This window comes from Brienomyrus brachyistius, chromosome 10 (assembly GCF_023856365.1).
Source record: "Brienomyrus brachyistius isolate T26 chromosome 10, BBRACH_0.4, whole genome shotgun sequence".
NCBI classification, from domain to species: Eukaryota; Metazoa; Chordata; class Actinopteri; order Osteoglossiformes; family Mormyridae; genus Brienomyrus; species Brienomyrus brachyistius.
Window position 1 is genome coordinate 22,102,495 of NC_064542.1, and position 14,707 is coordinate 22,117,201.

At 51.6% G+C, this 14,707-nt stretch overlaps 1 protein-coding gene across 5 annotated transcripts in view; it reads right to left on the bottom strand.

Moving 5' to 3' along the window:
* The window catches only part of aff2 (AF4/FMR2 family, member 2), a 115,078-nt gene that overhangs the window by 23,053 nt on the left and 77,318 nt on the right, over positions 1 to 14,707 (bottom strand). For all 5 annotated transcript variants that reach the window (XM_049028793.1, XM_049028790.1, XM_049028792.1 and 2 more), the window contains exons 8-9: positions 9,378 to 9,429; positions 4,045 to 4,082 (exon numbers count right to left, since the gene is read on the bottom strand). In XM_049028793.1, the coding sequence (XP_048884750.1) occupies positions 4,045 to 4,082; positions 9,378 to 9,429 (90 nt within the window). The remainder of the gene's footprint in view (positions 1 to 4,044; positions 4,083 to 9,377; positions 9,430 to 14,707) is intronic.

Here is a 14,707-nt window from a genome sequence, read left to right on the forward strand (position 1 = left end):
GTGGGCCTTCACTGAGCTCCATCAAGCATCACTGTATCTGCACTGTGGGCCTTTACTGAGCTCCATCAAGCATCACTGTATCTGCACTGTGGGCCTTTACTGAGCTCCATCAAGCATCACTGTATCTGCACTATGGACCTTCACTGAGCTCCATCAAGCATCACTGTATCTGCACTGTGGACTTCACTGAGCTCCATCAAGCATCACTGTATCTGCACTGTGGGCCTTCACTGAGCTCCATCAAGCATCACTGTATCGCACTGTGGGCCTTTACTGAGCTCCATCAAGCATCACTGTATCTGCACTGTGGGCCTTTACTGAGCTCCATCAAGCATCACTGTATCTGCACTGTGGACCTTCACTGAGCTCCATCAAGCATCACTGTACCTGCACTGTGGACCTTCACTGAGCTCCATCAAGCATCACTGTATCTGCTCTGTGGGCCTTTACTGAGCTCCATCAAATATCTCTGCTGTATTTTCTCAGTTTCCAAGGTCTTCATCATAAGCTTCCATTGATTTCTCTGCCTTTAAACCCAGGAGCTAGCAGACCTGCTGTGTGACAGTGTCACTGTTTCAGGGTTGTCACATTTGCCGTTAAGCCAGAGATATCACTCAGTGACTTTCTGCTGACTGCTTTGATGTTCTTTACTCTGCTATTAAGATCCCATTAAGATGCTCACAGCATCCAAAAGGTGATGCTGATCCAGAGACCTAAGAGTCCGCCAACAGAAGTCCTGTATGGTCATTTACACCTGGCTGCCTAACCCTTTTCCTGTCACTGCGTGCAGCTGTCACTGTGTGTGGCTGTAACCGTGTTCTTCTGTCACTGGATTTTCCTGTTGTTGCATTTGTCTGTCACTGTATTGACCTGTCACTATCTTCACCTTTCACTGTATTCGTCCTTCACTGCGTTGGCCTGTTACTATGCTTGCATGTTACTTTGTTTGTTACTTGTCCCCTGTGACTGCATTTGTGTGTTACTACATTTGCCTGTCACTGCATTCCCCTGTCACTGAATTTGTATGTTACTACATTTGCCTGTCACTGCATTCCCCTGTCACTGTATTTGTCTTCCACTTCATTCCCCTGTGACTGCATTTGTGTGTTACTACATTTGACTGTCACTGCATTCCCCTTTCACTGTATTTGTCTGCCACTTCATTCACCTGCGACTGCGTCTGCCTGTGACTGCCTTTACCTGTCAGAAACACCCCCAGAGCACCTGTAATTCCTCCCAGTTCTTGGATTCCTACAGTGCCTCTGTGTCAGCACACAGATTCACCTGAACGGGAATGCATGAGCTTTGGGCAAAGCCCCTGGGGTTGAGCTGAAAACCCCTACCCCCCCCAATCTGGATTCTCCCAGACCACGTTACACGCAGAAAGCATGCAGAGGGAATGCACTGTAACTAATGTAGAGGCCCAGCAACACAGTGAGCCGATCCCTCTACACTGTAATGAAAAAAAGGTGATAAACAAAAAGTAAATATATTAATGAAGGATGAGGCGTCAGAGGGAAAGTTTGCATTTTGGCCGTGCTTGTCAGGAACAGAGAGACACAATGCTGCATTCTCAGGAATGTGCCAGGGGGCACTGTCAGATCGACCCCGGGTATGTGGCCCCATAATCGATCAAGATGCCTCCCCAAACAGGCCAGTGAGTGAAGAACTGGAGGCGGGGGGGTCAGCGTTCAGAGAATGGTACCACCAAAGTGGGCACACACACACACACACACATACACCTTGCAGGAGGCCAGGGGATGTGAGCACCCTGTGTGTGTCTCCCTCTGCGTGCTAGTATTTGTGTGTGTATGTCTCTCTCAGGGGGTCTGCTGAGGTTCCCTGCCATTTTCTAGAGGACTTGCAGGGTCTCAGCTGTGAGGGGGAGGCTGGGGGGTCAGACCACTGCTGGCCCTCTCTGGGGGCCCGAAACCTTCCGAACCCCCCTGGTTCTGCGTGAAGGCCAGAAACCGCAGAGCTTGGCAGGAACCACCACCAGGCACTCGGGCTGCACCCTACCCCCCTCCCCCCCCCACCCAGAACCCAGACGGCAGGTTTAGTGGGGGAGATTAAAAGCCCCCCCCTCCAAGTCATCGCCTCCCGTTATCAGCCTCTTGTTGCCAGAACACCTTCTGCTCTGCCAATCGGCACCCCAAGCCGTACGAGGCAGCTGGGGTGCCGGCAGCAGTTAACGGTTAGCGGTTAGCGGACACAAGCCTGATTAATGGCGGCCGGACGCTCATGCTGCCCACGTCCCCCCCACCCGCCCTTTCACGCCTTGCGAGTGTGTCACACTCTGGCGTGTGAAAGCACGTTAGCGGTGCGTATAAGCATGCCGCCATTCCCCGGCTGTGAACCTCATTGTTAAAATAGTAGTAGGTGCCCATGAAAATTCGGGGAAAAGCGACCAGAGACCAGCAGCCAATCAGCGAGGAGTCGTCTGAGGCGTCCTGACACAGTCTTAAAACACTCTCCGTCTTCAACCCCCCCTTTTCGTAAAGGATGACCAGCCAGCAGACGGACTGCCAGGGCAGAATGATACGAGGGAGCGCACCGCCCCCTTCTCCCGCGGAGCCTGTGATGCATTTCCTGCATGACTGCTCACACAGATTGGCACCACCGTTGGGCCGTCCGCAGAGCTGAACTCAATACATACATTTTCTCACCTTCATAACATTTACTTCCCAAATTCCTGGTGCAACTAAGGCAATTTGGCGCGACAGGCGGCGGCATGACAGCAAGGCTCGACAACCCCCCCCTCAGGTCACAGGGCGTAACCCTGATTCGCCCGCTTTTGTCATGTGGTTTTTGGGCCAACAAGCAGGGTAGTGTCTGGACTCACAGATAAGAACACAGATGTATGGAGTGGTGGGGGGGTGCAGTAAAGCCTCAGTTTCAGCTTTACCTTAGCGTGCTGACTGGGGGCTCTCTGGAACGGACCACTACTGCTGAAACACCCAGTGCTAATAATTAGCTAGAATCTCAGACATCACAAAACACAAGTTAAAGTGTTACGGAGCCTCTTCCCTGGTCACATGACCCATTACAGAGCTTCTGCCCAGGTCACTTGATTCAGCAGAGCAAGTAACTGGTCGAGGTCCAAGGGCATGACGTGTTCACTTCCCTTATATCGAACGGGGGCCTCAACGTGTCAACATGTGGCATGAGCCATGCCTGTATTCGGAGTGTTAATGTGTGAGTTTACACAGCCTGGCAGAGCCTCACACTGAGTGTCTCAGCTGACAACTTACGCCACGGCGCCCACCAGCTGGACATGGGACTGCAGTGCAGAGCCCACCGTGAGCAGCTGCAGAACGCAGTGCACAGCTCCTCACAATCACCCCTGAAGAGTCAAGGCCAGACTGGATCTGCATCATGCTAATGCGCGGTAAACGTGGTAAAAAGGCGGTAAAGGTACCTAGTTCCTTGCAGCCCGGTCTCGAACGGCACCACAGTACAGCAGTGACTCTGATTGACACCCACCACCACGCTCCTACTCCCTGATTGGTCAGGCACTGCAGCCAGCTGGTGTGCTACTCCCGCAGGATAGGGCACCAGGGACTGCGGTTACAGCAGCCCCTAATGAGCATCTCTACGCTGTCACCCGTCTCTGGCCGCCGGTGGGGAAATGTTTATTAACGATAAAAAAGTCATACGTCAGGCTGCTAATATTAGCTCACACATGGGGGCGTCATTCAGGCGAACTGGGCCAGCCGCTTGCTACGCTTCTCCAGTCAAACCCCCCGCAGATCTGACCATTGTGCGCGCAAATTGCTGATTTGGATGCGTTGTGTCTCCAAGCCATATTTCATTGCCTCATATAAACAGTGCAGGGGAACTGTGACCCCCCCACTACCCCAGAGTAACCCACTGATGCCCACGACCCTGTGCTCTCGTGGTTCCCCTCCACCCCCACACGGGTAAACCTCTCCTGACTGGAGAGTGGTACTCTGCTACAGTCATGTAACACACAGCGCTGTCTAATTGGTGCACAGGTGAGGGAGAACTGGAACCCAGGCCCACAGATGCGGGGTACACACTCACTTCAGAGGTCCACTGCCTGGCTTGGCCTTGTCTGCAGCCTGTGGACAGAAACACAACCCAGTCAAGTTGGGGATCCTCGGCTCGTATCCAACCTCAAACACGTAGCAAAGGTTCCTAATGACGACCACAGAGGGAGGACTTAAAACGCAGAGACACAACAGAGATACAGAGGCAGACAGATGCACACTTAACACACAGACACAGAGATACACACACACACACACACACACACACACACACAGTCATGCAATCATATCTTTTTGGGGGCCGCTCATTCATTTCAATGGGAAAAATGCTAATGCAAACTATGCCAAACTTAACCGCTACCCAGCCCTAAGCATAACCGTAAGTAACCAAACAAAATACAGATTTTTGCATTTTTAGTTTTTTGCTCCCCATAAGGTAAATAAACAGGTATTCATCATGTTGTGGGGACATTTGGTCCTCACAAGGTAAGGTATACCTGGACCACACACACACAGACACACACACACTTTTCTCTTGAAATCTAAATCATTACAAGAAGAAGTGAAATGTAAACAGACAGATCGATGCTGGCAGCCAAAGGCATGGGCAACCGATAGCGATGGCGTGGATCCTGGGGTCCCTCTCAGGCCGCCGGGGGCTCCGGGCCCCAGCCCCCGCGTCTCCATCTGTGAGCAGCCAACCTCCTGCTCAAACGGATGAGGATGGCGCTCGCTCTGTACGCCACATTCATCAGGGATCGCAGACCTCAGCACCGTATTCATAAACGCAGAGGAAGGCAGCGATAATTAGCTTCCCCGTAACGAATCTCCCGTCGGCAGTAAAGCGGGGAGGTGAGATCGAGCAGGAGAGGTAAAAAAACCCAGACTGCGACCCTTCAGTCCGGGCAGAAGGGCAGACAGATACACAAGACGGCAGGCAGGGGGCAGTGTGCTCAGATACCGTAGGCTGACCAGGGTGGTGTCAGGTCCCAGAAAAACATATTTATCTGTTAGCACCGTGATCGGTGGCGACACAGAGTCCCCCCCCCCCCCCGGCAGTCCGCAGCTAGGTGTTGAAGTCGGGCTCTCGCCTTATTGCCGTGGCTATTGATCTGTGTACAGCCCATTAATCATTCAGGGAAAGAGCCAGTGATCTTCACAGTGTATTAGATGAAACAGGCTGTCTCATCTGTCAGCGCCAGGCTCCTGCCTGTTCACCGCTCTCTCTCTCTCTGCGGGGATTTCGCTTCCCTCCATCCTTCTTGAATTCGGCCGTTGCTAGGCAACACAGCTGGGGGCCCCAGGCTTGCCAGAGCGGGTCGCTGGCTTCGCCAAGCTATTTAAATGGCTGCGGCACTTTTGTTTTTCAGGCCTTGCTTCCGACTGACAGGATTTTCACACGCCGCCGTCACCGCAGAAGCAGTCCGGGCGGCCGGCGTTGGGGGGGAGGGCCGGGGTGACGGGACGGCCAGTCCCACCCGCGTGGGGCTGTTTCCCCAGATCCGTCTGGCTTGGCACAGATAATACGTGTCACAGTATTCCCAGAGCATTTGGGCAGCGGTGTCCAACACTCCAGGATTCTGGATGTTTTAGTGGGAGTTTACAACAGGTGCACAAAGAACAAACGTATTTATTCAGTGAGACAGCAGACAGTCCCTGGAGCAGTTGGGGGTTAAGGGCCCCACTCAGGGGCCCAGCAGTGACTCTGCTGCCTCCAGGATTTTTAACCACTGACCTTCCGATCGCAGGCACAACATCCAAATGTGCTGAGCCACACACTGCTCCGTTATGCAGAAAAGTAAAGAAACAGATAATGAAGAATAGATATACAGTACTACAGAGAAACCCGATACCCCTCTATTGCACTTCGCCTGAAGGACGCCAGTCCAGATTTAGCTGCTGATGATGCGGAGGATTTGCTTAAAAAACTCCTAACTCTGCAAGATGTGTTCTTTTCTGAAAAAATCCAGTAGATGTCATTTCTGTGTCATATTTCCGCTGCTCACTCATTTCCGTTACAGTACACACATTTATTCCCCTTTATAATTCCTGGGGGGGGTCTAACCCCCCCCCCCCCCCCAGTACAGCAGTGGCATCGACAAGCTAAGCACCACTTTTAAAGATGGAATAATGAATAAAAAACACAAAGGGTTAATCGCCGCTCATGTGACCCTAACTCTGACCTTCTCCTGGCCCCTGTTCGGGTTCCTCCAACAGACCACGGGGGTCTAATTAAATTCAGGATGCCTCTGGTAGACGGCCCGTGTGGCTTAATGAGGGAGGGGGGGCGCGTTTCCTCGCTGGCCCAGAGTGCCTTGTTCCGTTTCAAAGATTAGCTTTTGATTATGTGGGATTTTACACATCTGATAAAAATCGCCTCCGTTCATCTGCCCGATCGCTCAATACTCATTATCCTCTCGCTCTTAACAAATGATGCCATTGAACTTCAATACTCCTTGTGAAAATACCATTAGCGTGCCCCGTCGACGCCCCCTATCAGTCACACCGATATCTCATTCAATTTGGACCAAAACGGGACGTTGAATCATTACACAGTAAAGCTGGGGAAACACAAATAGCGTTGGCGCAGTCTGGAGAGATTAGATGGAGCTTTAATTGCTGAAGAAGATAATTAGGTAAGGAGTGACAATGGCCGCAGGGGAGCGGGTGTGAGAGTACGCCCCCCCCCCACACACGCGTAACCCCAAAGCACAATTTATAAGGATGCAACAGATTCACTAGGTTCTGAGCCACCTTTGCTTATGTCTGAGGTGTGCGTGGAGAAGCTGTACCTATGATCGGAAGGTTGCTGGGTCAAATCCTGAGGTCGACAGAGTGACTTCACTGTTGGGCCCCTGAGCATGGCCCTTAACCCTCCAGTCACTACAGGGACTAAAAAAATAAAAGCTAAAAAAATAAGAATTATTTAAAATATGTCTGAGGAACATTTCACAATGTGCCATGATTCTGTGAACGGGAGCCTGGCAAATTTCCACATAGGGACTGACGTGAATGGAAGTAAATAATCCGTGTCAAACATCGCCGTGGCAACCGGGAGGGGTACAGGGAAGCAGCATGTGACAACGGGGAGTTGACAACGGTGTGTGACACTCGCACGTTTACCGGCATGTGATGCTGCACCACAGCACGTTTCCGTGCGTCGCCGTAGGGAAGGACCTCAAACTGTGATCGGACGCAGACGGCAGGGTGTTACTATAGCATACCTGAGTGAACATTATGGGATGGCACCAGGTGGCTCAACCTGCGTGGTCAGCAAGATGGCCTGCCTGTAAGGGGCGCTCCTGAGCCCGTTAATTAATCTTCACAGAGTGCTAAGTGAATTCCTTGGGGGGGGGCGGGCATCTCGTTTTGATGACACTATGGGTCGATGCCGCCCAGCTGCCTGGGGTTGGGGATTAGGCAGAACACCTCCTACCTGCTCTGCCTCTGGGGGGGGGGGGCATTCAGAGGAGAGAGCGGGGGCATGAAATAGCAGCAGAAGAGGGTGGGGGGGGGTGATGGAGCATGCCGGGCGATGCTAATTACTCCGGATGCAGTGTGACGCACGCACAGCAAGGGGGGTAGTGGAGTTACGGCTGCACCCCCCCCCCAACCCCCCTCCCCCCCCAGGCCCTGTCACAAATATATTCAGCCCCCCCACCCCATCCCCGACCGCTGCCTGGAGTCACATGCTGGAGAAAATGCCGAGCGTGACTCACACTGGGAATCTGCCTGGGGGGGGGAGCTGTGTGCTTGTGTGTGTGTGTGTGTGTGTGTGTGTGTGTGTGTGTGTGTGTGTGTGTGTGTGTGTGTGTGTGTGTGTGTGTGAGTGTGTGTATGTGGGATGACAGATACAAACAGACACAGAGATACAGACAGATACACACATACAGACACACACAGACAATCACACTGAAACACAGACACACACAAACACAGACACACACACAGACATGAGACAGAGACAAACACTCCAGTATCTAAACTGGCTGAACCCCCCCACCCCCAGCACCTTCATGTTAGTTTCTTGAACAGCATAAAGGTCTCAGCACATGGTAACTATCATTAAAGCAATAGAGGGGAGTGGGGGAGGGGCCCGGCTGGGACATGCGTGTTCCACACACGCAATGGGCTGGACACCAGAGCATGTCACCGCGCATGAGCGCCACCTGGCTGTACAGCTGGGCGACTGTCATTCATTCAAAGGGGCAAATACCCCATGTAGAGCCGCCTGTCATCCAGAGGGAAGTGGCTTATTAGAAAGCTACAGAATCCCGGTGGGTTTCCCCCCCCCCCAATAGCATTTCTGGGGGCACAAGAGCCCGAGGCATTCGTGCCATATCTGCAGGGGAGGGGGGATGCGCGTCTCTCTTAAAGCTGCAGATAAAAATAGCCTAAATAAATGGATAGTCACACTGCAGTCGAAAAACACTTTACAAACAACTGCTGCTGCCAAAACAAAGGGCAGGCAAACCTATAGTTTGGACTGAGAGCTCTCTTTGATACGGAGAGAAGATTCTGGAAGATGAGACATAATTATCCTGTCCCCAGGGCCAAAACTGAGAGGCTCGGACGAGAGCTCCCCCCTGTCCTGAGGTTTCTGATTACTTATCGGCTTACTCTGACTCAGACTCTGTGCATTTCCCTTGTAATCTAGGATGACTGGTGTGGTTTTGGGGGGGGGGGCATGGACACTCCAACCCACCCCGCCCCCAGCTTGACTTACACAACATATGATGGCCCCACTGCCCGTATATGTGTTTCTGCAAACTTAGTCAATCCTGGCTGGATTAACGCGAACCCACATGAAACACGACTGCAGTCGTCTGACTCTCGGTGAACCCGCAGCTCCGGAGGACGCAGTGAGCGACGGCACGCAGAGTTAGCCAGGTCCTTTAAAGAGCTGGATTACTGCAGCCAATCTGCAGCCCTGACATGGGCCATATTTCCTCACATGGTTCATAAATAAGGAACGTTTTCTAGGCTGAGAGGTGTGGATCTGAGCCCCCAAAACGCAGGCAGAGATTAACGTGTGGCAAAGAAACTACAGTACAAACAAACATTTTTCACCAGTGTCAAAATGTAGTGCGAAGGGGGAGCGTAGGGTGTGTCTCTTTAAACAAACCATCCTACCCCACACACACACACACACTCTGCTCACCTGAATATGTGTACAAAGCTGGGCGATGATTGAGTTTTCTGCACACAGCCCCTGAATCTGGTACAGGTTCAGGAAATCAGAGATGCCCTAATCCACATGGACTCGCACATGGATATAGACACATACACCGGGAAATGCTTACGGACACACAGACAGACATGCACACAGATCACACACACATGCATGCAGGCCCTCACACACGGTACCTGGTCGCCGTCGTCTTCGTCGCTGCTGATTTTAAGGTCGTCCTCCAGCATCCTGTAGATGTAAATATGACAGGGTCAATATCCCCTGGGGCCACACAGAGACTCCATCAGAGTACCTGATGACAGAGGCCCCCCCATCCCTGGGACCTACGACCGATGCGTGGTAAACATACAGTAACTGTGCCGCGTGTCACTGTCACCATCGCCGGTCCTGTGACATTAACCCTTCAGGCCAGGGCTCACGGAGACGGTGTCCCATCTGCCAGTTGCCGTGTCACATAACTGATGGAACGTTCTGTACGACTCAAACACCAGGCTTCTGACTGCACTGATGCAAGGAACTATATGATGGATTTTTGTGATGCAGAACGCCGACCTGACCCCCTACGGGTCTGCGATACCCATCACGGGCCGATCGCGTGTCCAACTTTCATGTCGGACTTCTAATGCGTGAAGTAATGGCTTTAAGAGGTGATGCAATTACGCAGCCCGTGGGCTGTGGTGACATCAACGCAAAAGCATGTAAATAAAACCCACACGAGAGACGCACGCCAAGTCCTGCTGACATGCGTTCCTGCACGGCGAGATCGCAGCCTGGCGCGGCTCTAACAAGGTCTGGCAGTCATTCCTCTGAAGCGGGAACAATAAAGAGGCCAATATGTTAGAGCTTCGCACAGCATGACCTCAGCTGCCCGGACTGTCTCAGACCACGCAGGACCTCAGAGTCCAACTACCAGCAATTACTCCTCTAATGTTTCACATGTGTCCTGCAGGACCTGTGTCACAAAGCCAAGGTAATTCATGAGAGCGTATGTGAGAGAGTCTCCGAGTGTGGGGGTTAGGGTATGTGTGGGGGTTAGGGTATGTGTGGGTGTTAGGGTATGTGTGGGTGTTAGGGTATGTGGGTGTTAGGGTATGTGTGGGTTAGGCTATGTGTGGGTTAGGGTATGTGTGGGTGTTAGGGTATGTGGGTGTTAGGGTATGTGTGGGTGTTAGGGTATGTGCGGGTTTACATCAACTTCAATTTTATAAAAATCGGTAACGGCAATCAAAAAACTAAAAATGTTTCGTTATGTATAGTTAGGGTTAAGGCTAGATAGTGGTTAGGGTCATCATAGTTGGGGATTAGGGTTATGCCCAAGGAAATGAATGGAAACAATATGAGTATAGGTCTGTGTGTGTGTGTGTGTGTGTGTGAGTGTGTGTGTGTCTTTCTGTGTGTGTGGGTATGCCCATGGCATTCTTCTAAGACCAATAAAAAAAATAAACAATTAAAGAATAAAAATCCCACAACAAAGAAGTCAGCAAGTTGATCAGTGATGCATGGGGTGTGTGTGGGGGGGTTATTCTGTGTAATCAAGGGCCAGGGTGTTTTAAAGTGGGGTGTTTGTGGGGGCATATTCTGTGTAAGAAAGGGGCAGGGCATTTTATAGTGGGTGGGGGACGTTCCTGTTATCCTAAAAATTCCCCAGGGACATCTAAGGGATCCACTAGTGTGTACGGCTCTGCCTGTCCCACTGAAAAGCGCAGCCAGTTACCAGCTGGTTTTAGCCTAAGAACTAACAGACAGCCGATCAGTTGTCTGCAACGTTAAGCATTACACTAACAAATAGGCATGTTGTAGTAGGCGACCCAACTGGTATTTCACAGGCAGCTCCAATGCATAATATAGTCCCCGTACAACATTGTGAAGTGACACACAGGGGTGTGAAACACTGCTATGTATTAAAGCACTCCCCATTAAGCACACCTCCTTCAAAATATACAGAGGCAGAGCACACATCTGTTTGAAAGCCACAAAAGAACAGGATGAATCAGAGGTCTGGCAGGGGCCCTCTGGAGTGCAGTCATCGGCCAGCAGACCCACGGGGGTCGTCAGTTTGTGTCTCAGACACTTGAGCACTGTCTGAATCTCATTCAGCTGACCCACCAGCTGGCCAGGATGAGATCTGACTCAAAAACACAGATTTTAACGTGGGTGATCTTTCGCGTTTAAATATTTCCCTATAAGAGTTACAGGTATAGTAACTACCCTGCAGAGACATGTTTATTTGGCCATGGTGGGGGCTGATGCCAGAATGGTACACCTGATTTTTTTGGGGGGATATTTTCCTGAACAAAAAATATAAAAGGACACTGTAAGGTTGTTCCTATGAGTTAAAATACCTTTACATTTTTTAAAATGATCTTACCGTTAAATGTATTGGGTTTTCAGTCTATAAATTATAAATTGCACGTGCTCACAGACCAGGTGCAAACACGCGTGTACATTGACACGTGTGCCTGCATCATGCTCCTGCCTGCAGTTACACACGCCTGCGCACACACCTGCTTCTCCACTCGCGTGGCGGTTCAGCAGATGTTGCCAGGGGCAACACCACCCCCCCCACCCCATTTTCTATCCCAGTGGGTAGAGTTGCAGGTTCTTGCCAGCACAAACCCCCCACAGCATGAAAATGAACACGCTGTCGACCCCGTTAACCATGGATGAGTCACGGCAGCAGAGCCCCCTTGTGGCAAAACCCTTCTCACGTGCAAACGTGAGGCAGACACCTGCGGACACTGATCCCAGCCCGAATGTAGACAGCAGGCAAGCGATTAGAGGGGAAGATGGATGATCGGCAGAAATGTGAGACATGAAAATACACCCAATAATCCCAGCAAAGACAAAGGGATGAAAATCAATATTTCAATCTGGGGTTTTTCCAGGAAGAAAAATATGGGGATGTCCATATCCACACCTGAGGAAACACCTCAGACCACAAAAGTGGGAGAATTGGGGCTGCAGGGCTGTGGGGTTTATCCCTGATGGGGCTGTGGAGTTTATCCCTGATGGGGCTGTGGGGTTTATCTCTGATGGGACTGTGGGGTTTATCCCTGATGGGGCTGTGGGGTTTATCCCTGATGGGGTTGTGGGGTTTATCCCTGATGGGACTGTGGGGTTTATCTCTGATGGGGCTGTGGGGTTTATCCCTGATGGGGCTGTGGGGTTTATCCCTGATGAGGTTGTGGGGTTTATCCCTGATGGGACTGTGGGGTTTATCTCTGATGGGGCTGTGGGGTTTATCTCTGATGGGGCTGTGGAGTTTATCCCTGATGGGGCTGTGGGGTTTATCTCTGATGGGACTGTGGGGTTTATCTCTGATGGGGCTGTGGGGTTTATCTCTGATGGGACTGTGGGGTTTATCCCTGATGGGGCTGTGGGGTTTATCCCTGATGGGGCTATGGGGTTTATCTCTGATGGGGCTGTGGGGTTTATCCCTGATGGGACTGTGGGGTTTATCTCTGATGGAGCTATGGGGTTTATCCCTGATGGGACTGTGGGGCTTATCTCTGATGGAGCTATGGGGTTTATCTCTGATGGGGCTGTGGGGTTTATCTCTGATGGGACTGTGGGGTTTATCTCTGATGGGGCTGTGGGGTTTATCCCTGATGGGACTGTGGGGTTTATCTCTGATGGGACTGTGGGGTTTATCTCTGATGGGACTGTCGGGTTTATCCCTGATGGGGCTGTGGGGTTTATCTCTGATGGGGCTGTGGGGTTTATCCCTGATGGGGTTGTGGGGTTCATCCCTGATGGGGCTGTGGGGTTTATCCCTGATGGGGTTGTGGGGTTCATCCCTGATGGGGCTGTGGGGTTCATCCCTGATGGGGCTGTTGGGTTTATCCCTGATGGGGTTGTGGGGTTCATCCCTGATGGGGCTGTTGGGTTTATCCCTGATGGGGTTGTGGGGTTTATCTCTGATGGGGCTGTGGGGTTTATCTCTGATGGGACTGTGGGGTTTATCTCTGATGGGGCTGTGGGGTTTATCCCTGATGGGGTTGTGGGGTTCATCCCTGATGGGGCTGTGGGGTTTATCCCTGATGGGGTTGTGGGGTTCATCCCTGATGGGGCTGTGGGGTTTATCCCTGATGGGGTTGTGGGGTTCATCCCTGATGGGGCTGTGGGGTTTATCCCTGATGGGGTTGTGGGGTTTATCTCTGATGGGGCTGTGGGGTTTATTTCTGATGGGGCTCTAGGGTTTACAGGACGTGTCTTCCTTGTCTACCACGAGGCCCCACAGCATCGTACATCATTTGCCTCTGCAGAATTCATCTCCTGAGTCAAGAGGAGGCTCTCATTTCAAGGTAGATATGACAAAAGGCTCCTTCACCTACAGGAGCGGAAATTCCGGTTACGGAGCAGTTCAGAGGTGGCGTCCCAGGGTCCGATCAACCACGCTAGATTTGTCCCCTAGGTTTCCACTTAATCTTTAGCCACTTTGGTGTTTGGAGAGTCTCACCATAGCTCTACACTTGACACTTTGCGGTGGGATACCGCATTATACCTATTCAAAAACTGCCATAGCGATAATGGCCAGCTTAATCGGACTCGGCACTGGAGAAACACAAAAGGACAGACACTGCCTCTCCCACACTCTGACAGAGATCTCATTTTCAAGGTTCCGTTTCCATGGCAGCGTCTGGAATCTTAATCTAGTGGAAAAGGTTACAGGAGGCTGCTAGGAAGTCTGTCTCGGGCTTGAGGCCTCACCGGGCGGGAAGCTCGGAGGCATCGTTAGAGTTGGAGGCTGTCTGCCCTCTCTCCCAGGAAATGGCGGAAGCCTCTCTAAGCCGCCACACCCGGTTACGCTTCAAACCCTGACCGTGGACTGGTAATTATTCCTGACCGCTTGGAGTCGGATGTTTTCTCCTTTCTCGGACTCAACGATCCGTCTGCTTCCCGGAGCATGTGGTGGGTGTGTTGCTCGGAATGAGCTGCCTGCACACACTCCTTCCCGTTCCGCCTCCTTAACGGCTCGGGTGGCTGTACGCGGTGACGTCACCGCATTGTATGCATGGCCGCTCACGTCGAACTGCTCCATGCTGCCGTCACTGCATGGCCACACCCCTTTGGTGTAAATGACCGCAATTGTGACCGGTGGTGTGGGCAGGGCAGAGCACTCCGCCATGTTATCCCCCTGCGTCGTGGTTAAACAGCATGCCGAAGCCCCCGCAGACAGGGACGGCTTGTGTAGGAGGAGGATTCGGTTTATTTCAGTCTTAAGTACTTTACTCTTTAAAAATAAAGAGTTAATCTAAAAACACAGACACAAACACACAGACACACACACACACACACACACACACACACACACACATCAGAATAGCTGGATGATTTGCAAGCAATAGCTTTGTGCATCTGTGGAGCCTTCTGTTGTACATACGGGAAGTTCTCTTAAAGCCTTGTGGCTGAGTGCTTATGCTTACAGGAATGTACCAATCGCGGTGAGTCTTACAGGAAAGTACCAATCGCGGTGAGTCTTACAGAAATGAACCAATCGCGGTGA